At 36.6% G+C, this 22,616-nt stretch overlaps 1 protein-coding gene across 7 annotated transcripts in view; it reads left to right on the top strand.

The window, feature by feature from the left end:
- PPP1R13B (protein phosphatase 1 regulatory subunit 13B) overlaps positions 1 to 22,616 on the top strand; it is a 73,093-nt gene that overhangs the window by 24,506 nt on the left and 25,971 nt on the right. For all 7 annotated transcript variants that reach the window (XM_066998407.1, XM_048069867.2, XM_066998409.1 and 4 more), the window contains 3 exons: positions 1,014 to 1,161; positions 9,461 to 9,580; positions 11,080 to 11,147. In XM_066998407.1, coding sequence (XP_066854508.1) covers positions 1,014 to 1,161; positions 9,461 to 9,580; positions 11,080 to 11,147 — 336 coding nt within the window. The remainder of the gene's footprint in view (positions 1 to 1,013; positions 1,162 to 9,460; positions 9,581 to 11,079; positions 11,148 to 22,616) is intronic.

Here is a 22,616-nt window from a genome sequence, read left to right as displayed (position 1 = left end):
ACTCTGCAGCAAGGTACATCTGCTGACAGGAGCAGGGATGGGAATAGCTCCAGCTATGTGTATTTGTTCACACCTTTATTTAAGGTGGAGCAAAGTATTTGAACAAAAGTGTACTTCAACTGAGATTAGTGCTCGCTCTTAGAGCTGGGCTTGCTCCTTTGTAGATTTGATTGTACTTTCTTCTTTCTGTTTTCCTTGATGTCAAGTTATTTTGAATATTGTTAAGGTGGGGAGGGGAAGAAAAACTATTTTGTGGCAGCTTTCCAACTGGAATAGCTGGGAGCAGTTACTAGAGGGAAAGTAGTCCTTTGATGTTGTACAAGTACAAGTCAGGGAAGCATGCTTAGTGCCTCTGCGGGCAGGTTGCGTGTGCATCTGATCTGGTCAACACAGCAAGCGCAGGGTGGGGGCTAAAGTAGTGTGGAAACAATTGACTTTTCAGAGGTTTTAGCTCTAGCAAGTAACTAACTAAACAAATGCAACCCCTTGCAAAAACACTTTTATTTCCCCTGTTTGTATGGTGGTTTTGTTCTGTTTTACTCCAAGGCTTGCAATCCAACTAAATGTGAGTGGATCTTCAGACAAACTGCAAAGGGTTGCCCACCTGTGGAGCTTTACGTTACTTTACAAAGTATAAATTTATTTGCAACATTTAAATGCTATGATTTAAAACATCTAATATAGCAAAACTTGTTCCTTCCCTCCCAGCCTCATTGTCAGACAGAACTAAACCATTTCAACTGAAATGAAAGAGAAGAAAAAGCACTACCAACCAACCTCCCCAAAAAAACCACCACCAACAAAAAGAAAAACCTTCCGTTCACACTTATCAAAAAAAAAATCAACAAAAAGACTAAATCTTTGGCTAAGTTACAAGAAACTGAAAACTATTTTTATGATAGTATTAACCAACCTTAAACATACAGTTGCATTTACAGAGGGTTTATAAATCTTACCCATATTCATATTCTTGTCATGTTTTTGAATATTCTGCTACTTTTTTTTCATTTCAGATGATATTAACCGTGTTTCTGAGCAACAATGAGCAGATTTTGACAGAAGTTCCAATTACACCAGAAACAACCTGTCGCGATGTAGTAGAGTTCTGCAAAGAGCCTGGAGAAGGAAGCTGCCATCTGGCCGAAGTATGGCGTGGAAACGGTAAGCAAAATGTTTGGTGGAAATTGGTTTAAATATTTGTAACAATTAGAAGAAATGGTAAGACTGACTTTTCAGTATTAATAATTTCTAATTGTACTTTAGCATTTTTTTCCTGGCAAACTTTCATGCAGAGCATGGTATTTAGTATCCGTAGAGAGTAATGCAATTCTTGATATTTTTTTCTCCTTGTTTTCCTTTCTCAGGATGGAGTATTTGATTAAAGGCATGTGTAAGATGTGTTAGTCTTCTATATTTCAGATCTTCAAATTACATAAAGTATGCAGGATCTGCCTTTTAAAAATAAAACGGGGGTTTGGAAGGACGGTTGTATTTTCACTTCTAGACGTCGTTTATTTCAAATAGGCATACAGCATATTTAGGATGGGTTTAGGATTTAAATAATTTGTAATGCCAGTGATCTTTTTATACAGGAAATGAGTGAGTGCAGATTACCAACTGGATTCTTTCCCATCCTATTTCCTCACTGTTAGCCACATGATAACAACCTGCAAATTAAGAATGGGTATAACAGAATCATAGAACCATATAATATGTATGGGTTTTTCCTCCTGGATTGTAACTAACAGAAGTTCTTCATACAGAATTGTGCCAGAATTATCTCCAACTTCTTCATGAACATGTACTATCAAAAATTCGATAACTTCCCTTGGGGCAGGTAGTAGTGCCTGTTTTCTATTTGTGTTGTAGTTATTTCACAGAATGATGGGATGAGCAGTCCTTCTCAGGACTGTGTCAAAAAAGCCCTATCATGCATTCTGTTTCTAGATGAGTTCTTGCAATTAAGTGTAGTACAAGCTTCCAGGTTATGATAGTGTATCAATATATGAGTAGGATCAGTGAATGGGTGAGGATAACAGGTAGGTTCTTATTCCTCAGTTACTAAGGTTAGCCCTGTTTAAGCTGTTTGTCATCTGTTTTGTATAAAGACTTGATGAGTTCATAAGTTGATATAGAATTCTTATTTTTTATAGAGGGAGTATATTTTGTTCAGGGGCTGTTTATTCATTTTGTCAAGCAGAGAAGTTTATTGCATTATTCAGATGCCTGTGGAGCTTTTAAGTATTAGCAATCTAGAATAGTTTCCTACTGGGATATCTTTTCATTTTTTAGCTGTTCTAAGACTTTATAAGGAGAGAAGGTACCTCGAAATCATTTCCTAATTAGATGGGAATTTTTAGAGTTTAGGTAAGATTAAGCAGAAGGGAGGCTAAGCATGTTTGCAGTTCTTGGCATACAAATTCAGCTTGTATTTATAAAACTGTCTTTAAGAATAAAACTTAGAAGAAGGCTTTTTTTCAAATTGGAAGTTTAGGTAACAGTCAAAATGCCAAGTGTATCATGAATTTATAAACTGGATCTGCACACGCTTGCTTATCCCTAATACTTTGCAACCACTGGTCTGTAAAAGTGTAACATATATGGTATTATTTCTCCTTCTGCTTTCACAATATTTTGAGGGTGTACTTCTCAAAAATGCAGAGAATGTTGTCAGCTAGCTTCAAAAGATGACTGGAAATTCTAGCCAGTGATCCACAGCATCTTTATCGGACGCTTATGCCTTGCAATTCTGGCAAATGTAAGCATGAACTTTCTATAATGACTTCAAACACAGAACATATTTAATTTGTGGATGTAACACATTATTTCTGAAAATGCTGGATATCTGAAGCTAGAAGTTTATATAAAATGGGAAATAAAACTTACCTGAGGAGATGTGATGGAGGAACTAAAACCAAATTTGGGTATCTATCCTGTGATTTGTGTGTCTTTGGTCCCGTTACTCAATGGAGATGTAGGTGTTGCAGTCACTATAGCATTTTTGGTTGGTTTGGGTTTTAAACTGAAACAAAGGTGCTCACACAAATCTATCTTACCTGAGGTGATAAGTGTATGGATTATCTTCCACTGAAAGTATGCAACAGACAGTACTAGAGGGAATAAAATTATAAATAAATAAATAAATGAAATACCTGCTTACATTCCTGGAGCTCTCAAACAGACCTGTACTGTCAGCAAAAAAGATGTCCAGCACACTGTTTTTAAGTCTGTCTGACAGGAATTTCAGGACAAGCATTTTGTTTGCTTTTCTTAGATGTAGGATAGATGGTGTTGTAAAATCTGCGTGTTGGTGGTCTCTACTTCTTGCCCCAAAGTCTGTCGATACGTAAGCTTCTCAGTGAAACAACTTGAAATTTCTCTTCAAGAGGATGGGGTGATGATTTTCTTTCAGCTGCTCCTGGGAGCTAAATTAAGCTCCTTCCACTGCAATTTTTAAAAATAATTCTAGCCAGTAGCAGAGATCTGGTGTAGAAAATACGAGACTAAGAAGTTAAAACAAACAACTCAAACCATTGGTTTGGAGTGAGAAGTGGGAAGCAATTTGCAATGAAACTGCTGTATACTGTGCCAGTGGAAGACTATTTTTGTTAGTTTTTTCTCTGTTGTTACATGATAAGGAAATGGTTGAGGAGCTTCCTAAGAGTTGCAAAACAGATTGGGAATCATTTGTATTACAATTAAGAAACTGATTCTTCTTGAATTTGCATGGCATAAGTGTTCGGTTTACGTGCATTTGGTTTTAGTTTTTCATTCTCTGTTCATATTCTTCTCCGGTTTCTCTAGGTGATTAGTAGCTGAAAAAAGGCAACAGCATTTGTGCCTGGTATGTCAGTGAATTTTGTAGCACCTTATGCTTACTCAGTTTGAAGTTTCCTCGCTTTGCATGGATTTCTCAGGCTATGGCAGGAGGAAAGAAAAATGTATTTTTCCGTGTTCCCCAGCTATTGCAAGTCACGGTGGGTAAGGAGGTCAAAAGATAGGTATGGTGCTAGGAACTTGTAGTGCGTTTCAAAAGAAAATGGATTTCAAGCTTTTAAATCTGTCAGTTACTCAATTATCCACTTCATTTACATCTGGAATGGCCTTTAGCAATTGATATTGTTGGTCGTTCTGAATTTAATTATAGCATAGATGTGACTGTGAAAGAAATGGAAGTACACTTCTAGTATACAACTGCAAACCTGCGTAGGTAAAGATACTTTTCTGATCTTACAGTGAACTCCCAACTATGGACATAATCCATTACTTTGTATTCTGGTTTCCTGTATAGCAGGCATAAACACATTTTTATTACAGACAACAGAATACATGTAATCAGAATAAAAGCAAATTCCGAAGCCTAAAAATTACTCTGTTTTAAATATAAGATATATAGTTTCAACAGAAAGATTTTTGCAATTCTCTATTAAAACATTGATGCTGAATCTGTGTTTTGGTCTTTGGATAGCTAAAATTCGCCCAACCTCAAAACTTTTGCTTCAAAGGAAAGGTGTTTAGCTCATTTCTCAAGTTAATCTTTCAGAATTTTTGTCTAACTAAAAATCGAAGAGTTTTTGCAAGTAATTTTGAATGTATACATAGATTACATTTTTTTCACTTGACTTTTCATAGAAATAATTTTTTAAAAAATTGTTAAATCATAGGGATCCATCCTATTAATTACTACTCCATATCCATTCTCCTATTTCACCTTCTTTCTTTTCTTCTGTTTGTGCAATTACTGACAAATATGTTTAAAGCTGTAACAACTAGAAAACATTTAACTGAAGTGGTTTTTTATTCTTAAAGAGCAAGTATTTCCAGAAAATGCTCCTTTGTGCTACCCTAACTTTCAGTAAATGTAAGGTCTAGCTTTCTACCCGCAATTTTTTGAGGTTTAAAGGCTTTAAACTGAAGGAAGGAATGGGGACTTCAGCTCTTTGTTTCTTGTGTCAAATGTTAATGTCCCTTTCCTCTTCCTCTTTCTTTTCCGAGTCTCTTTCATGTGCCTAAGTTGTTACAAATGATTACTACGTCATTTTTCATCTCTCAGTACTGCTGCAGCTTGCTCTCTAATTTAGGGCTGTGTATTCCAAATTGTTTTGGTGGAAGTATTGCAAAAGTAATAGAAAATCTTTCCCGTTTCTCTCCATGGTCATGTCTGAAAATTACTAGTTTTGATTCTTCAAGTCTATGATGTAAACAGGATCTTTTATTTTGAAAAGCTCCTAAAGCTCCTAGGATCAGGGCCTTACAAGTAAAGGGAGACCAGCTTAACCAGCAGCCATGCTGCAGCCACTACTCACCATTCCAGAATTAGCCCAACCCTGTTCAGACATCCAGTTTCTTAGTACTCGTTATCAAGCATCATTACTTACTATATTTAGCTGACGGTCTTTTTATTTAGGAAAAATTCCCAAAGCTTCAGATCTTCGGTGTCCTAAAGTCTATGAACTAAGCCATTTAGGTACTTTACCCATTGTGGTCTTTAGAAGATTCTTGCTGCAATTTTAGTGGATGTGCTTGAAAGCACTTGAAATCTTACCTCACTCTAGGAGCTGAAAAACCTGAAAATCATGTTTTTAAAATTCCTTTTTAAGAACTGAGTTTTAATAAGCTCCTGACCTTACCCTTGTATTTACAGACACTATTTACAATATTTCTTGGGAGTCCACTTGAGTGAGGTACAAGGAAAGGAAAATAAAAGCTTCTGTGTTTTTAAATAGTGTTTTGGTTTTTGTTTATTTGTTGTCCTTTTCCTTTTTTTAGGAAAGGAGTTGGCTGATGAATATAATTACTTTGTGTTTTAAATGACCCTTCCCCGCTGAAAGCAGTTGGAGCTAACTGTGGCTGCATTGTGTTAATTGCTGTACTTGGAGTCGTGTAAAATTCTTTTAATCTAAGAAAAAAATGGGATCCAGCATGCGCACTAAATAGTAAATGAATTACAGGGGCTACACAAGGGTATTTTTTTATTTGTTTGGATTATGAATTCTGAAAAATCTTCAGAAGCATTAGCAGTAAATGTAGTAGTAACACACTGACAATAGTCAAGAATGTTTGTAATACAGAAGAATAATATGTTTCTTCTAACCTTCAGAAAGGTATTTTATTGGATAATTCTGACATTGAATAGCTTGTCTCTGCAAATAACTTTAGATATTTCATTGTATATTAGCTGAGTGTTTTACAAAATACATGCTTTATTGCCTGTTCTCTAAACTTGATCTTGCACATATTGGATAATGGGATTATATGGGTCACTGTTGCATTCTTCTGCCTGCTCTTTTTGTTTGGCTTCTCTTTTGCTTCCCTATTTTTCCATTCCATTACAACTATTTTCTCCTTCTTCAAAGACCTGTCCAGAAATATCGGAATGCTTGAAGCTCTCTTTACACTGTGAATAGCCAAGGATAAATAAAGGGGAAAAAAAGCTACTAGAGAGTGCCCAAAGGAGGGCTACGAAGATGGTGAAGGCTTGGAGGGGAGGATGTAGGAGGAGGGGAGGGTGTATGAGGAGCAGCCGAGGTCCCTTGGTTTGTTCAGCCCCAAGCAGAGCAGGCTGAGGGGAGGCCTCATGGCGGCCTGCAGCTCCCTCACGAGGGGAGGGGAGCGGAGGGGCAGGCGCTGAGCTCTGCTCTCTGGGGACAGCGACAGGACCCGAGGGAACGGCATGGAGCTGGGACAGGGGAGGGTCAGGCTGGGTGTTAGGGAAAGGTTCTGCACCCAGAGGGTGGTCGGGCACTGGGACAGGCTCCCCAGGGAGGTGGTCATGGCACTGAGCCTGTCAGCGCTCAAGCAGCGTTTGGACACTGCTCTCAGACACGTGGGCTGATTTTTGGATGGTCCTTTGGGGACCCAGGAGTTGGACTCGATGATCCTTGTGGGTCCCTTCCAACTTGGGATATTCTGTGATTCTATGAAGTTAAGAGGTATGGAGAAAATGAAAAGTGATCAGCTCCAAACATGAATATTTAAGGACAAGCAATTATGTCTTGTCTTGTCATAATTTAATTACATTGTGTGAAGAAGCACCCCTATTGTTTAAGGTGTAGAACTCATTGTCACAGGATGCCAGAAGCTCAAGGGATCTGACAGGATTGGCATAGGCACCGGTAGAGGACAGAACCCCTGGATATCGAACATGTGGCTGATGACGTGGGATTTTGCTTGATCTTAGGAAGTCTCTCAAGGCCTGACTTTGAAGCTAGAAGGGTAGATTAGGGAAAGGATCAGTTTTTGCTTATTCTATTTCTTATGCTGCTTCCACAAGCAAATACTGCTTGCTGGTACTGGAAAGAGGAGACAGGCCCATGTGGACAGGTGATCATTCTACAGAGATGACTTGTGTTTTGATGCCTACTATAATCAGTATTATTTTATCTGTATCCTTGGCTGTACACAGTGTAAAAAGACTGGAAATAGAATAAGGAAAAAGCATATGGAGATTTTTTTTTTTGTGGAGGTGCCCTAGAGGTGTTTTCATCTGCAGAGTATTTTTAATCAGCTTTGTAGTTTTCAGATGGACAAAAAAAAAAACAAAAAAAAAAAAAAACACACACCACTTCCCCCTTAAAAAGAGAAGGGGAAAAAAAAAAAAGGCAAAAGAGTATCTGACAATCCAAGCTTAAGAAATTTTCTCCAAATCCCAAACTGTGGTAGCATTTGCAGAGCTGTATTTTCTACTTTTGAAATAACTGTAGAATTGAGTGAAATTGAATAACTGAATTTTCCTAAAAGCTTGTTACTGTGTATAGAAAAGAAATATACCAGTTACATACCAGATATTATCCAATAACAATATAATTATAGTGTTATCTTTTTGCTGTACCTTCTAGTATGTGAATTTGTCTGATCTTGTCATAAAATCCATTGTGTTGGATCATGGTATTTCTGTATCTTCAATGTAAAACATTTCTTTTAGTTCTAGCTGAAAACTACTTTCCTTGGAAGGCATAGTTTTCTTGGACTTTTGCTTGATTTGAAGGAAATGACCAATGTAGAATGGGACACGATCTTGGCTTTTTGTTTTCTTAAATGGTTTAACATACAGTGCCTTAGGGTGTGCTCATTTGTATATTGGCAAGATCTTAGCAAGGCATTGGTGAGATCAAGGTATTTGACAGAACGATTGCAGTATTAAATATATTTTGAATCAAGTGATCCAAATGCATTGTCTTCAAAATAGTACAATAAAGTATCCCAGTAGTGTCAACATGTGTATACATTTACACAGTTCATTATAAAAGGTAGCTTGTATCCCAGTAGTGTCAACATGTGTATACATTTACACAGTTCATTATAAAAGGTAGCTTGTAATGTGTTTTGTCTTTTGTTTTTTCCTTTAATCCTTCCTTCCAAGCTTTCTTGAAGGTATCTGTTATATCTTTGTATCATTTTTGTCATCTTGCATCAAATGGGTTAAATATGAAATGGTTAACATTGTTGGCAGTGTCCTGCTTGGTAGGAGTTCGTGTGGTTTGAGTTTTGGGGACAGAAAGGGTTTTCCTTTCAACAATGAAGAACGCAAACTCCACCTTCTGGTTTCCATCCAAGCCTGTTTTTCTGTAGTAATAGTGGCTTGTATGAAGTGTATGTAGGACAACTAATTTAGATCTTTTCTAATGTTACTGTGTCATTTGTTGTATTCTGATCAGGAGAGATCTCTTAATACTGTGCTTAGTATTAGGAAGCTCTTAAGCTTTTTCTTACCTTTAATCAAAGTACTTCAAAATAAGTTCAACAATAATTATAGAAACCGTGAAAATTTTTCTTTTGAAATACGTATTCATTTTGAAATACTATATACAAAGCGCATAGCATCCTAGTAATAGAAGATTTGATTTTGAAGAAATAACTGTACTATGAGAATGTTCTACACTTCTGGGGAAAACAAAGACTTATTGTTGTGTAGAACAGCCTTTATCTCTTCAAAGATTTGCCAATAATTTCACGTGTACTAGAAGTTAACATCCAGCCTAGTGTATTGGAGTGGAAGTACTCACCCAAGTCCTTAGTAGGTGAAATGTCAATACAATGACTTGGTTTTTAGTCTGTGTGGAAGCCCTGAGGTTCAAACTGAATGAATCATCTGCATAATAGAGCAAAATATCCATCTGCTGTTGGGGAGCAAAGATCAGCATTGTGAAAAAGGTTGTGATGAAGAATTCCTGACATAGCTAAACTAAGGTTTGTAGACACTGTTAGTTTTTGTATGGCTCTGCAAACTGGTTATGTACTGCTGTTAAGCAGTGACCTGTGTTACAGTGATAGGCAAGCTTTTAACACAGTGCAGCTACTTTCTGTTGGTGTATGCTTGCTTCTTCGACTTCGCATAAGTGAAAACACATTGGATGGACTGAATTACTACAAAAAAGACATTCTTATTTTTAATGTTCTATAAAACTTTGCTTAACTTAAAACAGTTGTGATAGACTTGGTTATTTTTTATTGTTTTTAGAACGTCCCATACCCTTTGATCATATGATGTATGACCACCTGCAGAAATGGGGTCCCCGGAGGGAAGAAGTGAAATTTTTTCTTCGTCATGAGGAATCGCCAGCTGAAAGTAATGAACAGAGTAAGTACACTTACCTTATAATGCTGTTACCTAAATATCTAAAATGTTTTCTGAAGTGATTTCAAATATCAATTGTTTGAGTAAATTTTGGTAGATATAGGCAATACAACTTCCTTACACCAAAGTCTTTTTGAACATTGTTCAATGTCATGTTGATTGATGTTCTCAAATTCCCTAATCTAGAATAATTTCTATTAATCTGAGTAATGCTTTTGTAGTAAGAATGGTTTCTATTCTGCTTAGTACTGATCCAAAAATGTGAGTGAAGATGAGAGACTTAATGCGTTTTTGCTTGTTGAGAGAAAGTCGCAATGTTTTTGTGAGGGTGGGATTGTTCTTCCTGACTTCCTGCTCTTTGTTGCACCCACAAAAAAGATTCGGTAAACCACTTTGCATCCTTTAGAAACAAATCTCTTTTACAGACATCATCAGCAGAGGTCTCACAAGCTTTACTTTCTCTGTACTTTCTGTAGATATATTTATTGGTAGCAATAATTCACACCTTGAAAAATCCCTGGTCTGTCTGTTTCTGCAGGAAAAAGTCTTTATATAAAAAAAAAGTCATACTACATTAGGGGCTTTCTTTAAAGACTGGGATAAAAATAAAAGTATTTCAATTTTCTGATCTAACTAGTGTAGACTACTTAATTTATGAGAAGATTTTTGAGGCTGTGCATTATATACTTTATGGCTCTCAGACTGCCTGAGAGAGAGGAAAGGAAACTCAAAGTAAGTTGTATATTTGCATGCTCAGACAATCCTCACTCATTCATCTAACCTGACTACTTCAGACAACCGAATTTCAAGTTTTGGCTAAGTCCTTATTGCTTTGAGCTGGGGTTTCTCTTCGTATTTCTAAGTGGCTGCTGGTTGCTTTGAGTGCCAGAAGTAGCAAGTCCATTAATATATAAGGATTTGCACATATGTTAATTAGATACTTTGTAAAATAGTTAGTCATCCTTTGGGCGATTCCAATTTAAAGTATGTTAAGAAATTCAAGATACACCTGAAGCCACATTTACATGTACAAAGAAAATGTCCCTTCTGAAGCATGCATGTGAGGCTTTTTAATTCATTATTGACCTGTGGATCAATTTGTAGAATAAAGTTGTTTACAAGGCATTGTAGAAGCTTCTTCTAATATATTAACTTCTAGTACATTCAGTGGAGCTACTTCTTGTGGACACAGAAGTATGAAACTTCAGTAGTCATGCTCAGTACATTCCCTTTCATAATATCATTGCCAAAACACGTCAGAAAATTAGGCCTACATGTCTATATCTTTAATAGAGGAAGTCTGTGGAGTAATGTCATATTTCTGCTGACTCCACTGCGTACAGAGAATAACCTAATGAGAGAGTCAAAACTAGCAGAATGAAAATTCATAGGTAAAATGTTCTGTAAAAAAAAAAAAAATCATTAAAAGTACAGATTAAAGACTGTGAACCAGTTGTGTTGAAAACTGAACTGTGCACTACGAATGATAACTTTACTTTTAGGTGGACGACAAGCCCAGAACCAAAGAAATGGAATAAACATACCTGTGGAGAAGCGTACAGAGAATGGGGTAAGTAATAAATCGTACAGGTTTTCAATCAACTCAAATATTTAAGTTTTAAAATTTCTTGGTTTGCAAAATCTGTTGTAGGCACCAGTGGAAAATGTCTAATTCTTGTTCTGTTGTGGTTTTCATGAACAGCTGTAAATTTTCTGCCTAGCAAGAAATTCACTTCTGTGACGTGAGAAGCCATCAGTCTTATTAATTACTGCATTTTCTCACCTGCCTTCGTCTCTTACTCATCCTGTATGAGGAAAAAAACAGCTATATTACTCTTGCATATGAGTATTGCCTGTCCAGGCATCTTTTCTTGATTGTTTTTTCTCACTAATACTGGTTTTGTGACTTAGCCTCATAAGGTAAAACATGAAAATGTATCTATGGATTGGAATGTTTTCAAACGCTGATAGAAGAGGTTACATACCCCTCAGAGCCACCTCTTTATACTGGTTTGCACACTAGGTTCATTTCTATGCCTTTAAAAAAAAATCATTTTATGAAGTTGCTAATTTAAAATACATATTGCATAGCATAGAGTACCAGTTTGGTGGCATTCAGTGAATTATGGCTTGAACATCATCTCTTTTACAAGTAAAATATAGGTTATCTCTTTCAAAATTACCATGGCTTAAAAACCTGTTTCAGAGTTGGAATTCCCTTTACTTTCTTCTCTCCCCTCTCATTCTCAATTCTAATAAAGACTCAACAGACCATAATCTGTTCTCATTCACTCAGGACCATTTTGCTGCATCTTCTGAGGCACTATAGGTATAGTTGATTATTCTTTAACGTTTTTGAATTTCAAGAAGAGTTGAGCTCACTAATTCATAGTTGTATTGGCTATGTTGGAACACGATTGATTTCTAAATGTGCCTTAGAGCTCTTTTGTCTGGGTAAAATAACACTTCAAAGAAGTTTAAAGACAAACAAAACTAACCAGATTTTTCAAGTTGAGATGTCTTAAAAAATCAACTAAAATGTTAAAAACAGTTGTGCAGGTTAAGTGATTCTGTCCTTGTATATTGCCTAACAATTGGCATCTAAAATCTCTTACGTGCATCTAAACATGCAGCAGCAAAGTTGTAGGTTGTGGGTTTTTTTTCCATTCAGCTGTTTAGTCACTTTGCAGCTGTTAGCAGCTGGTTTTATATATGGTACGTGGGGCTATTGGAAGGAGTCTTTTTCCCTATTCAAAACAGTTAATCATGTATTGCTTTCTACATTTCTTTTCTGTAGAGAACACTAGCTGATAACATCATCTACATGGATCTGTTATTCCTGCTTCCATTGTCGTATTGACAATGTAATGAGATCATAGAACTATAGTATGCTAAGGGAACATAACTCTTTAATGACCTTCTGAGATCCATTCCTCATAGCTCGTATACTTCATTTGAAACGACAATTTCTGGAAATCAGAACTGGCATGTGCAGTATGCCTTCTAATCGTACTTCTTGGCAGCACTGAACTGTGTGTTTAGTTTGATTTGATGTTAATTGTATGGGTAGAGCTCAGACCTGGTAACTTGATAAACACTGCTACTTGTGTGCCATTCAGTATATACTGAAAAAAATATATGTTTGGCCACAAAATTAAAAGTAATTAGGGAACTGATCATTTTTAATATATACTTTTAGTAAGTTCCTGAAATTACTAAAAGATGAGAAGGACCTGAAGGGATTTTTATTATAAGTTTTGAGGGGTTTTATGCCATAAATGGTACAAATCAGGTTCTGAAAGTTATAAAACTCAGATTTTTCAATTGTACCAAGTTTTAAATGGGAGGGGGAGGGGGGAAAAGAGGTGGCTTCGGGATCAAGGATTTAATCAGCTTACACTTACATAATGCATTAGGCTTATTCATTGTTACTGGCATGCTGAATGTTAGACTAGCCCTAAAATCAATACAAACCAATGGAACGTTGAAGACAGCTCAAATCTTACCAAATATTCTGCATTGAGGTATATTTTTACTGTGTATTGTTTTAATGATGAAATGATTGATTTTTATTTAATATTGGGATAGAGTTGGAAGTGTGACATGCATAGAAAACTTTTAGATACGTTTGCTTTCATGTTTGAATCAGTAGTCTTGGAAAAAATGATGGGTAATCTGTCTGGAATTCAACTTGGATAACTTTATGAATTGGTATTTTGTCACATGCCATGTTTTTTCTGTTCTGTGAAAGTCTTGTGTGCGTGATCAGCAATTAGTTGAATAACAGTGAACTTTTAACATCACAAGATTACATAAATGCATGAATTTTATCAAATAATCTTCTAAATGAAGATTGAATGTTAAAAATGGAATAGGCTATGTCTCTTCATACCGTCAAATGTGCTTTGTTGTGAAAAGAATACTTATCTGTAAGTGCTCGTCTGAGAGCTTTGCATCTACATAACAAAGTCTAAGGAAAAATTATGTGAGTGGTTCTCTTATTCCTGAAATGACCTCTCGGTGGGTTTGCTCTTGCTTACAATTTTCCTCTTGGAAGTGGAATTATGCTGTAATCAGGGCCTGATCTCTTTCCACCACTATCCTGAAGGTATACTTATGTGGAGATAAGACTTACATAACTAAACATTTTCCTTTGCTGGGGAGATTGGTTGGTGTCTCGAGGGATTCACTTCTCTGAGAACAGCTGCCTCTTCCATTCTTTTGCATGTGTAGCTGAGCCAGTTTGATTTGGACACAATTTGTAACAAGGGAAATTCTAATTAAATATCAGGGAAAATCTTTTCTCAGTGAGAGTAGTCAGACTTTGGAACAGATTACCTGGAGTTGGTGGAATTTCATCCTAGTAGAGGTTCAGAATTTAACCTAATTTAGTCCTGAACAATCTGAGCAACTTTGAGCAGGGTTGATTGAACCAGATTACTTTGAGAAGCTCCTTTTAACATAAATTTATTTTTTGGATTCTGTGATCCTCATTATGCTGATGCTTCAAATGTCCTTCTACCGTTTAGTCATTTCCTGCCTTTTATCGGTGGCCATGAAACAGTGGCCGTAGAATGCTGGGTTTTGTTTTCTTACAGATATCCTAGCGTGATCCAAGCTTCATTCCATAGAAATGACAGTGGTCTGAACAGTGAGAGAGAGCAAATACAGTTCTATCCACTGGAGGTCAGTGGTACACAGGAGAGGGACTGGGAGCCACCCTATCAGTCATCAGTAGGAAAAATGGATCACAGTCTTACATAAAGGAAGTCCTGGAAACAGGACTGACCTGATGATGACAGTTTTCCAGGTGAAAAGGTAATCTAATGTTTGAGAAACTCATTGGAAACGAGAAAACAAGAAAGCAAATGCAGTTCAGGAGAAAAAAAGGATGGAGTGCAGGGACACAATAGAAGAAAAGTGCGTGGGACAGAATAGAACTACATTAGTGTGGTGAAAACAGTCTGTACATGATGGCAGATACTCATTTGCAGGAATTGCATAATTTATATTATTTTTTTACTTGTTAATGTACTTAAGGAGAATAAAATATCAGTTTGTACTCTTATGTACCTAATATCCTAATATTAAATTTTTGCCTTCCCCCCCCCCCCCCCCCCCCCATTTAGGGAAACTGGTATCTATGTGCTTTTATCTTGATAGATACTGACTGAAACCTTTGCCGAGAAATGCAAAGAACCTGATTTCATTGCTCCCTAGGAAACTTTTGGCTTTAGTGTAAACCAAAACCCCAAACTGGAAAATCAGTCCTTTAAATTTTCTTAGTCTTGAAATTATGACCAATACATATAGCTGAGAATTAACATTTTTTTTGCTGTTAGCTAACAGAAGTGAACTTCACTGTTTATGTTTAAGTGGCTCCAGTCAGGCTTTTAGCAGAAGGTTTACAACACGTAGCCCAATTGTTTTAGTATCAGGAGAATCTTATAATTTCACACTCATGGAATTTCTATTAACAGGTAAGTAAAATCTTCTACGTTTATGTACACACAAAGCTCTTCTGGTAGTACTGATTTAACTTGGGAGCAGTTATGCTCTTATTGGCAGAACCATCCAATGCAATCAGTTTCTCTGCAGTGAAAGTAGTAGTAAAGAACATACGCTGCTTTTGAGTTCCCTTGTTAAGGCTTGTCAAATTCTAGGCTTAGAATTTAGATAGATGTATATAGCTTGTGCCAAAATTCTTAAGTGGAATTGTTTGTTGTTTATTAATTTTAGTTATATGATCCATACAACTGCAACCACGTAAAAAGGCATTAAACATCTTACATACAGTCTGTCCATGGATTTGTCAGTTAGACAATTAAATTTTTTTAAACATGTTCTAACAATCTTCTGATAAGCTTCAGCAATGGCTGAACAGTTTTTACAAGGTTAGTTGTACCGCTTTCCATAGCCTGTCAGGCAAAGATATGCCAAAATCTCATTGTGAAGGGGGGGAAAAAAAACAAACAAGTTAGGTTTTTTTAGTAGTAAACTCAAGAGAAAACTCAGGAGAAGGGGAATATATTATACATAATTGCTTAAAGTTTCTCATTTGAAATGTTGAGGGATAAAGAGCTTAGTCTGAAATAGAAATTGCTCTTCAGATCTGAGCTACAAATACAATTTGATAATAGCTTGTAAGTATCAAGTACTTCTCTTCGTAATATTTAATGATGTATTTGGAAGAGGCTGCTATTCACAGAAGGCAAGTTTTAATGGCATTTGTTTAAAATGAGCAAGTTACAGTGTCAGTCATGGAAATCTAGATACTTTCAGGGGTCTCATAGCATAGTCTAAGCAAATAATTTCATTAAAAGATGACACAAGGAATTCTAGCAATTTGCTGGCACTTTTTTTTTTTTTTTTTTCCTGAGGAAACTTCCATGCAGGCTTCCTGGAACATTTTGACCATGTAAAAAGCTGTTAATTAAATCAGATCCAAGGCTTCCCAATTTTCTGCTGCAATTTTGTGTGTTGCTTTTGTTAAAGAGCCAGATTTGTTGTATATGTCACTATTTACCAAGGGTGTTCACTGTTGTAAGACATTAATTCCTAAAATTCTTTTTACTTGTTAGATAGGGGAGCCTCTACCTGCACCTTCAGTTCAGACATCTACTTCAAGCTGGGGGTCAGCTAAACAGATTTAACAAACAAAAAAAAAAGGATTAATCTGATCTGTCTGAAGCATTTTCCTAAAAGCTTGCTGTATCTTGCTCTTCCAAAAAAAAGAATAGTAATAATAAATAAATAGAAAAGCTAATCCAACTAAGAAACTTCAGGGGAGGGGGGGAATTAAATGAGGGGGAAAAAAAAAAAAGGCAGTCTAAAGCTAATTTCGATTAAAAAAAAAAAAAAAAAAAAAGCTCTTGAATTCTTGCAGGACTAGAAATCCCAGTCTCTTCACACCTCAGTAAAGGATAGTTTGTCTGGAAACATCCGTACAAGTTTAATAACTGTGTGATCTCATAGAATGAACTTCTGTGAAACTGTAGGAAATTCAGATGCTCCTGACCTGGTATTTTACTCTGAGGCTTTTTGTAATCTTTTTAGGCAAAATTGCATCATTCTGGGATTTGGAATGTCACGAGCAGTGCTTTGACAGGTCCTGTGATTTCTCAAATGTATTCCAGTTTATAGTGGATGAAGTTACTAGATGCTTACACTTGATGAAAATAATCATCACGTTTTATTTACTATGTTACCATTTTCCTATTATAATTCTAATTAATATGGCATTAGTTTATGACTAAAATTAGCTCTTAATATCTAACTTCATGTGTTTTGAGGAATCTAAAGATAATTTCTCATATTGGGAAAAGGAAACCTACTTGGAACATGTGAAGGGACTGTTTCCCTCCATGTCTTCTCTATATATTTATGTAATTTTTCACCTCTGTAGATCTAGATACCAAGCATCTACTTAGATGGATATGAGAGAGATTTGTGGTTTTTATTCACTTTTTTTTTCACGTGTATGGATATATTTTTACCTTTTCTTGTTTGTCTGCCGCCTTCTCATTCATTCAAATTCCATTCAGCTCTCCCTGTTCCTTCTCTGAGTACTGGGGCCTTGTAGCATTTACGGGGTTTAGTAGTTCTGCTGTTCTGGGCACCAGAAGATAGCTCTGTGCAGCAGGTTACAGGGAACAATGATGTGCTAGTCTGTGGAAGCCAGCGGGTGGCTTCCTGTTTTGCAGGTGAGGAAAGACCTAAACTGCAGCATTTACTCAATTTACACTTTTAGTTTCCACATCTGCAGGTCTGACCTTGTTTTCCCCCAGGCACGGCTCTTTAGTTTTACAGCAATACTTAGTTGTGGATGTCCATGGAAGAGGAATGGTGAAAAGTCCCATCCAGTTTGCTTAACCTGAAAGTACGGTACATTTTTTTAACCTATTTCTCATCCAGTGAACTTGGACTAATAAGATTCACACTTTTCTCCAGATTTCGAACTAAACAGAGCTTGTGGAGAATTGCCTCCAATTGTCACTGCACACTGAGATGCGAACTTGCTTTTATATAAAGGTAGAATAGTTGAGAATATAGGGGTGTGTGAGCTGACACATAACATTATGCACATTAGGTCATAAAATAAACGTTACCTAAAGAGCTCACTTGTTACTTGTCATAAGGTGTTGTTTTCCCACTCCTTACACTGCTGCTGTAATTTTTAATGCCCTTTGCCATGGTTGTATCCTTCTGGAGTTGCATTAGTATAACTTCTAGTTAAACCAAGTATTTTGATACGAAGTTATTGCAATTAAAATGGACCTTGTCCTTTCCCTTATTTCAGTACTTCCTTACAGGAGACAGATAATGAAATTCATTGTGTCAGTGCAGACCTCCAAGAGCTTTAATTGTTAAACCGTGGGAATTCAGACTGTCCCCCCTTTCTCCAAGCATCTTTCAGTTCTGAGCAGGAGACTCTTCCAGTACTTGCAAAGCCGCCTGCTCCTTTTCAGGACATCTTTAGTCATCTCTTTTATGCAGCCCTGTCATTTGCAGACTGGTGCTTCCACAGCACGTGTGTGTGGTGGTGTTCGCTTTTGTGCGTGCACACACATGTAGTGCTGGCCTCCTTTTTCTCACGCAGCCTCACTTGTTCATTTAGTTTCGTGTCCATCCAGCCTTTGGACACCTAGCATACCTACTTCCCACCCCTGTGTTTTTCCCAGGCAAGAGAACCTTTCCTTTTCTCTGTTTTCTCTGCAACTGCCTCCTGATCTAATTGTACTTAGGTTTGTTTCCCCTGCAGTCTTCCTCACATCAAAGTACAGAAAATGAAAGTCCCTGTAGCTAATTTAGGAGCAAGGGAGTTGAACTTGTTTTTCTTCTCTTATTCTTAGTGGATGATCTTACTCTATAGCTCATACCTTTTCTTGCTCGCTAAAAATAAGCGTGTTCTTTATGCAGCTGGAATATTCACTTTATCGTGCTTTGACATACAGTTCTTCAGTGTCCTTATGGAGACCCATTTGGCTGGATCTCTTGTGTAAGTGCACTGAATCATGCTTGAATTCTTTTCTTGAAAGAATGGAGAGAGAGTGAACTTGTGTGCAATTCATGAGTTTTATAAGGTAAATTACAGCTTCTTATGTTTTTTGTCTTGCATACTATTATAATTTTTATAGATATAAGAAACTAGTAATGGATTTTAGTATTTTCTTTCATGTTCAGTATTTAAAAATCCTGAATTCTAGGTTTTGACTTGCTGCAGTCTTCTCTGACATGAAACTTCTTGATGTATGCTATTATACATGTTTTAGCTTCATTGCTGGCTCAAATATTTATCTTTTTGTATGCAGGATTTAGGAAAAAGACGAAACTAGGTACTGAAGAGCATTATAGCAAACACAGATTGATAGTCTTCTGGAAATAACCTTTTCTATTTTGAGTGTACTGTTTGCCTTTTCATCTTAGGCAGTCTTAGTTAAATAAACTGTCTGTTAAATTTCAAGTGAACTTTCAACATTTGAGTTTTCTGTCACTTTAAACAGTGAAATTAAATACAAAAAGTAATGATTTGCCTGATCTTTTCGGTATTTATTTTTTTTTCCAGAGTTTGTAATAGTACGAGAATAAAAACGGAACAAATAATTTGTTTCCCTTTTAAAACTAATTTTTCTGTATTCTCATATTTGCAGTTTAACCTGATAACTGCGAAAGAAATGTGTATTGCTCGACATTTTCCATTGAATATGAGAAGTGCAGTGAATCAAGCTGATCATAGTTGACAGCTGGCTTGATCTTGCAGTGATTAGGTCTTTCACTGCTGGCAAAATCCACTAGCCTTTTCCGTTAGCTGATTGTTGATGAATGCAGAGAGACAGTTTTTCATATTGATAAATGATTGGGGAAACATTTATTTCATATGGAATAATATTTAAAAATATCCTACCTCCCATTGATTGCACTGAGGCAAAAAGCCATACAAGAATGCATAAGATGTGTATAGTCGTTGGCTGGGTTTGCTCACAGCGAACAGTTAAGCAATTAAGTGTAGACAGAAAATAACAGAAAGATGGAGTTGGAACATGCTGAAGCAACACAAGTGTTTACAGCTGATGGGCAGTGCTGCAAAATAAAGATGTGCTCTCTTACAATTACATGGGAAAATAGCAAACAGGTAATTCATTACTTTTCCAAAGTTTTACACTTTAGTGGATGTTATTTAAATACTGTATTGCTTTTGCGCTTGTTTAAGTGATTGTGGGTTTCGTTGTCACATGGCCAGAACATAGACCACTTTGTTTTTTTGTTACTCCTTATCTCTGAAATGAAACTTTGAGTAAATCAGATTCTGATCGATGATTTTGCTATCATTTTTACATTATAAGACCTTACGAAAAAATACTTTTTTTTTTTTAGTTAAGTATCATGGTCAACTTTTGTTTTTAGCAACTTTAGTTTTGTTGCATGTGCAACACTACACTAAACAGGATATTTATTTTCAGTACTTCTGTGTTTTGGAAATGTCCTGTTCTGTTGTTCTCATATAAACAATATTACAGCACCACAGAACAACTTCGCAGTGAAACCATTACTTAAGAGAGGAATAAACATGTATTTGTTACTAAACATGTTATTCTGACGTATAAGTGCATCTTAACCATAATGAGCTAGTCTATCAAAATAATGTTTTTCTTTAAAAAGATGTTTTTTCCTAAAGACCCACAAACATACAGTTCCAAGACTATTTTTAAAGAAACTTGAATAATGTATTTTCAATGTATATTGAAATGTGACTCATTAGTTACAATACCAATACTTTTACTCAGAGTAATTATAAACAGGTCTGGAGTTGTGTGCACAACTGATCTGTTACTCCTAAATGAATGCAAGACTTCTTTTAAAATAATTTTGTTAAAGTATAAGGCTTGCTTCAAATCAGCTGCTGGGTATTTTAGCTGACACTGAAGCTAATACAAAGGAGTTTAAGATTTCTGTGGTTGTTCAGTGACTACAAGGACAAAGTAGAAAGTATTTTAAATAATGAGTTCTAGATACTACTTGCCTATAATGTAGAAGCCATTTATAAGCAGTTTATTTTATATGTAGCAGGTTTTCAATATATACTTAAATCCAACTGTAATTTTGAAAATCTGTTTTAACGTTCTTTTAATTTTTGTTTTGTATAATTACGTTCTGCCTTTCCTTAGCTGCTCTGTCCAGAATAGAGGACAGTCTCACTTGGGAGATTTCTGAGAAAGAAATATGGGTAAACAGTAGTAAAGAAGGGAAATCTAGAGTCTGTGGCTTATGCTGAATAGACTTTAAATCTTTATTATATCGAATTACCTATTTGTATTAGCAAGTTGGAGGAATTAACAAGTTAACAAGGTATTGTATTTTAAGGAAAGATGTTAGGGTTTTATCAAATATAGATAATGTGAGACTTTTCAGCAAATTGTAATGTACCTGAAGTAAGTTTATCAGTTCTAAGAAACTCTTAGTTTGTTCATTTGTGCAAATAAAATACTGTTTTTATTACAAATTTATGAATAAAGTAACCAGATTACATTTGTGATGTTAATATCAAGTTTACTTGATTATCAGGAGATAGCACACACTAGTTGTATTTTTCTGTAATTCCCAATATTCTGGGTGCGTTTTCTGGGTTTAATTAGCTTGTTCATTTCCATTAAGCTTAAAAAAATAAAAAAAAAAAAAGAAAGAAAGGCACGTGCTATTGTCATTGGATTCTTTAAAATGGATTTCTGCTATCGGCATATTTCTGACCCAATTAAAAAAAAAAAAAAGCCAGGCAGAGCTGTGGATAAAGCCATTAAACTGGAAATAATGTCATCCATGTCGAGATCAGCAAAAAATCTATTTTAGTTTAAATAGAAACATATTTTCTTTCATCCCTTTATAGTGTTATGCGTGATCTTTCACGTGAGATTAAGCTGCTTTTGTACTTTGCACTAAAGTCAGGTTTTATGAAAAATGTGCTCAAATCCGTTAGCATTCTTAGCTTCGGAGATGTGCACTCTTTCTGGGCTGCGGGTCAGTATTTTCAGAAATGTAAGTGCATCAGAGTCGGTCGTCTGCAGTAGACGGCTCCATCCTCTGTTCTCCCTTCCTCCTCCTCAGGTGGCACAAGGAAACCACATGCGTTTTATCCAAGATAGATTTGATGCAGCACTAGCAGAGTAAACTCCCATCCCTTCCATCTGTTGTCCCCATCGTTACTGTCCTGCTGAGGACAGGTACCAGCAGTGTGCAAGGGCTGCTCTTATCAGACACCTCGAGAGATTTAACTGAGCAAGTGAAAGCATCCCCTGAGCTATGGTATTTTGAATGAAGGTTAGGGCAGAGAAGTTCCATGTAGCTGATGGGCTTCTGCTGTTCTTGTCAAAGTTAGCATGGGAGAATTAAGAAATCTTTTGCTAGACTGAGCAAACGAAGAAAGCCGTTCCTTTCTTTCCTGCTCTGGTAGCTTGGCAGTTGAGCAGCCAGAGCTGTTGAGAGCCAAAGCTCTGCCTTTCCTGTATGTGCGGGACAGAGGAGGAAAATGCAAGGATGGGCGTGTGAGATGAGAGCTCCAGGGTTTTGGGAAGGCTGAGACTTCTCGGAGCCTTGATCCCAGTCTGGAATTCACTGGCAGGGGAGCGCGCCAACCCACCCTGTTTGTTTTGCAGTTGTCAGCTGCTTTGTTCTGGAAGTATGGTCATCTTTGTTCATGCACTCTCACACTTGATCTCAGAGCTATCAGTTCTGTGTGTGTCACAAAGCTGCATGGGTTTGGCTGCTTTACAAAGGTAAATTCTTAGTCCTGAGTAAGGTTTGGTATTGCTCTGGGAAGGGACAGCTGCCTAAACCTGCTACGGATTGTAGAAAGCTGAGTCTTTCTGTAGTTGTTCTAAAAACAGTCTTTATGTTGTATTGTGTTCCTGTGTAGGCATTTTAAGGCTTCTCAGGAGCGGCTTGCGGTATCTTTCTGGCCTTCACCATCTTCCCCTATCAGGCTGGTGAAGATGGTGATTTCTTTTTGACATGCCAAAACTGTGTGCCTCGGTGGTGAATCCCACAT

This window comes from Anser cygnoides, chromosome 5, assembly GCF_040182565.1.
Source record: "Anser cygnoides isolate HZ-2024a breed goose chromosome 5, Taihu_goose_T2T_genome, whole genome shotgun sequence".
NCBI lineage: Eukaryota > Metazoa > Chordata > Aves > Anseriformes > Anatidae > Anser > Anser cygnoides.
Note: the sequence above shows the minus strand (reverse complement) of the source record. Positions and strands in the feature narration are given on the sequence as shown.